At 38.4% G+C, this 4,606-nt stretch overlaps 1 protein-coding gene across 1 annotated transcript; it reads right to left on the reverse strand.

Annotated features, from left to right (window-relative positions):
• Positions 1 to 2,821: 2,821 nt before the first annotated feature.
• Positions 2,822 to 4,382, reverse strand: LOC9321156. The gene is made up of 3 exons (XM_002885044.2): positions 4,162 to 4,382; positions 3,430 to 3,635; positions 2,822 to 3,345 (listed from the first exon to the last, which is right to left on the reverse strand). The coding sequence occupies exons 1-3, from the start codon at positions 4,249 to 4,251 to the stop codon at positions 3,114 to 3,116; spliced, it is 528 nt and encodes a 175-aa protein (XP_002885090.1). The 5' UTR covers positions 4,252 to 4,382; the 3' UTR covers positions 2,822 to 3,113.
• Positions 4,383 to 4,606: the final 224 nt, after the last annotated feature.

Genomic DNA, 4,606 nt, shown 5'->3' on the forward strand with positions numbered 1-4,606 from the left:
TCTATGAGAAGCTACCATTTTGTTGTGGAGAGTAGGGAGTCGTTATCTCATGATGTATGCCACTCTCTTGACATAGTTTGATGAATTCTCTCGATAGAAATTCACCACCTCCATCTGTTCTAAGCCTTTTGATCCGATTCTCCGATTGGTTCTCCACATAAGGCTTGAATATCTTGAACTTTGTGATCACTTCACTCTTGTTTTTCAAGAAATATACCCACGTCATTCTTGAGAAATCATCAATAAACGTGAGGAAGTACTTGCTCCCATTTATTGACTCCGTTTGCATTGGACCACACACGTCCGAATGAATAAGCTCCAAGGTTTTGTTTGTGTTGCTTTGAGATTTCTTTGGAAAGCTCCTCCTTGGTTGTTTTCCCATCTCACAAGCCGCACATACGCCTTTTATTACTTCGAATTTTGGAAGATCTTCTACACTCTTTAGCGTTTGCATTTTCTCCATCTTGTCATAGTTCACATGACCAAAACGCTTGTGCCAGAGATTTGTTTGTTCTTCTTTTTCTTCGAAAGCCACATATGCTGCTTCTCTTGAATTTTTCCAACGAATTGGAAAGCTTCTGTTCTTCATCTTGATCTCCAAGATTTTTCTTCCTTTTACGTCTTGAATCACACACTTGTTGCCTTCAAAGATGACCCGATATCCATTTGATATCATTTGGGAGACACTAAGCAAATTTCTTGCTAGTTCGGGTACATAAAGTACATCTTTGATGACATGATCCCCTTTGGTTGTGGTTACTCTTATGTCTCCTTTGCCTTCGGAAACGACTTTCCCACCATTACCAATCTTTATGGTAATTTTCTTGCTGCGATCCAAGGTTATGAAGTATCTAATGTCTTTAGACATGTGATTGGTGCACCCACTATCTACCAACCACGTTTCTTCTTTGATTGTTGAGATCTCTTTTTCTTCAACAGCACTAAATAGCATATGACACTCATCTTCATCTTCATCTTCTGATTCTTCAATACTTAGATGTGCTCTTTCACCTTTTCTAAGTTTACAATCTTTGGCTATGTGTCCTGGCTTGTCGCACACGTAGCATCTTCTTTCATAGTTTGCACCTCTTTGTGAAACGCTTTCACTCTTCTTTCTGAAACAATCTACCTCATTGTGATTGTTCTTCTTACACACGCCACACCACATGTTGGTCTTCCCATGGCGATCTTTGTTTTGCTTGTTTCCTCCTCTTGAACCAAGCTTTTCTCCATAAAACGCACCCTCATTGATACGATCTTCTCGGAGATTTAAACGCCTCTCATGCGCCTTCAATGTTCTTATCAACTCTGTGACAGAAAGAGTTGATAGATCTTTTGTTTGTTCAAGTACCGCAACGATGCTGTCGAATTGTTGTGGTACGGAGATTAGAATCTTTTGAACCACTTGGTAATCGGACTTCTCTTCTCCATGAACTCTTAGTTGATTACTCAGATTAATCAACTTGGTTGTGAAATCATTTATGGTTTCACCTTCCTCCATCTTCAGATTCTCATACTCTCTTCTCAAAGTCTGAAGATTGATCATCTTTACTTGTGAACTTCCTTGGAACTCCATTTCCAAAGCATTCCAAGCATCTTTTGCGGTCGACGCGGGAGCAATTCTCGGAAATATAGATTCTGAGACTGCACTTTGAAGGATTTGGAGAGCCAACATGTCTTTCATCAATTGATCTTCTCTCTCTCTAATCGATTCCGATGTGCTTTCAGAAGATGGATTCGCCGTGACTCCGTTTTCGACAATCTCCCATAACTTTCGTGTCTTCAAGATGGTAATCATTTTGATTTTCCAGAACCCGTATGATTCACCATTGAAAATTGGAATAACTTGCTGCATTGTTGTCTCCATAGCTCTGATACCATGTAGAACTTTGAACTCTCAAAGTGTTTAAGGATCGGACAACACAGATTTTACTCTGTTTTGTCTTACCTCTCTGTTTTGTATAACGTAAAACCACACACTTTTATTAGATATATAAACTGTATTTATAGTTTTACATGACACACTTTGACTAAGGGACACGTCTCTACAAGACAACCCAATGTGGAGACACATACATACACGTGTAACTGTTTTGCAGTTAACGATTCTATTCGTATCTCTTTGGTGTGTAATACGAATAGTTTATACATAACAAAACTCAGTTACTTAACTCTATAATATAAGACTCTAAATAAAACTACTATGAAGACTTGATCACGACCAACAGCAATCACCAATCAAAACTGCATGAATTGTGCAGTAACGAGCATACCCCAGCGGCGTCTGCACAATTGAAAACAACACTTAAATAGGTTGTTCATCAAAGAACAACTGGTAAAAAAGTGGCGTGGCTTATTATGAATAGAGATCAAAACAGTTGCTGAAACACAAGCTAAGGAAAGCTTAGAAATAATATATGTACCTCAGAACGAGCAGATGATGCTATAGGAGAAGATTGCAGTGCTTTAGCCAATCCCCCTGAAAAGAGAGTTATAGAGAGATCTGAATAGTCTCCAAATCCAAACATAACCTATAAACAAATTACGGACCGACTCATGAATTTACCTTTGTGGCTGAATAAGAACAAATCCTCTTCCAGAGATCAGAACCGAAAACCATTACAGCACGACGGACGAAATCCATTGTCTCACAATTCTCAAACCCTAAAATTTCAACAACTCTCTCTCCTTTTTATTTTAAGACCGCAAGGTTTGGGATTTACAGCTCCATTTTGGGCCATAGGTTGGCCCATTAGCAACTCTAAATGTAACAGTGTACAATCATGAATTTCCTTCTGCGCACAGCCCGCTGAAACATTCATTCACACATTACAACACAGAACATTACAATATACCAATCTCAGAATATCACAACAAATCATGTTCTCTACTCTTTAGTATTCATTCATTCACACATTACAACACAGAACATTACAATATACGAATCTCAGAATATCACAAGAAACAATCACATATCAGTGTTTCCTTAAAGAGACAACAGAAAACCTAAACATCCTATAGGATAAGTAACACTGGATGATGCTAAACAAACACAAAACGATCATTTCCAACTCTTGATGCTTAAACGTTGCTTGCTGTGGAAGTCGACACTTCTAGTAGGAAGGATTCTGGTAAGCATCTCTAGCACGAGAGTAGCAAACATAGTAGAACTGAGAGACAATGGCGGTGAAGAGTGTGAATGCAGCACCAGCTGCAAAAACTCCTTTCCTTATAACTTCACAGCTTGGTGGATCTTCAACGTTCCACATCTTTCTATACTGTGTGTGGTACGCGTTTCTGATTGATGCCGCTAGCAAACACATCTCAGCGATCAAGAAAAACACCCTGATAAATAACCGTTTTTCGTTGTTTCAAATAAACTGCTTCGAGAAAAACCTAATCCTAAGAATTATAGGATGGATTGGTTACCAGCAAATGAGGAAGAGAATAATGGCACAAGCTCTTGAACCGCCTGGGTTAAGGGACTTCCCACAGCAGAAGCAACGACTAGCAACCATAATAAGGACTTGGCTTACAAAGAGAAGAACAAATGCACCAGCTCCATAGCTTGTAGCAATGTCAGTACCATAAACACAGTACTCATATTGCTTCTCTCTATCCGTTTCAACCTTGCCCTGTCAAAATAACGACTCCTTCAAGATAAATCGTATAAAAAGAAAAACATAAGCTGAAACCACATTTCAGATTTTGCAGAGCCAATACATTACAAGATCTGGATTTGATCTAAACATATGACTTCATCTTTATCTAACCAGTTGTCCCAATGTGGAAATTCACAACACTTACCTAGAATGTGGAATTTCAACAATGCAGTATTACTAAGAAATTTCTATACTCACTACAAAATTCTAGGTCATGAATCGAAATTATGCATTTGGATTCTTTAAATTCAAGTGGAATCTAACATAATTATCCAATTCAATGCTAACTACTGCTTGATTTTCACTTCACAGTACACTTTTATTGAATAGGAAACAAGACTGTGAATCAGATCTGATAAAACACTTCAAAGATCGCACCGATTTAGAGAATTCGAACTACTTAGAGAGTGAAGCTTCGCTAATACAAGTCGAGAAATTCTTTCAGAAGCACAGATATAGATTGAGCAAAAACCAAAACCTATCAAGAGTATCAACTTACGACACTTCTTCTCTGCTCGGCGGCAATGGCTAATCCTACGGCGATGAGATCGAGGATAAACACGATTATAACTACAATCTTCGAAGCCATTGCTGGATTTTCTCAGAGCTCAATCTCTCTTTCTCAAGTAGCTCCTTTCACTCTCTATCTCTCTCCCTTAAACAGCTTTTTGGTGAAATTGACGATAAAGTCAAAGAGACATTGACCCAATTTTATCATTATTGAGTGTGAAAATCTGCCAAATTAAATTTTTTTAATTAGTTTAAACTTTAAAGTCGCCGTCTATTGACGATGAAGACACATTGAATGGTTTAGATTTAACCGGCTCATCTGGCGCCTGCTGTATAATAATAACTAGGATCGGACCCCAGTCCACCGCGCGAGAATATTGATTTACATGTACGTTGATTTTAATAGTGCGTGTTTTAAGTAGAGCGAATCGGAT

The sequence above is a fragment of the Arabidopsis lyrata genome, assembly GCF_000004255.2.
Source record: "Arabidopsis lyrata subsp. lyrata unplaced genomic scaffold ARALYscaffold_3, whole genome shotgun sequence".
Taxonomy (NCBI): Eukaryota; Viridiplantae; Streptophyta; class Magnoliopsida; order Brassicales; family Brassicaceae; genus Arabidopsis; species Arabidopsis lyrata.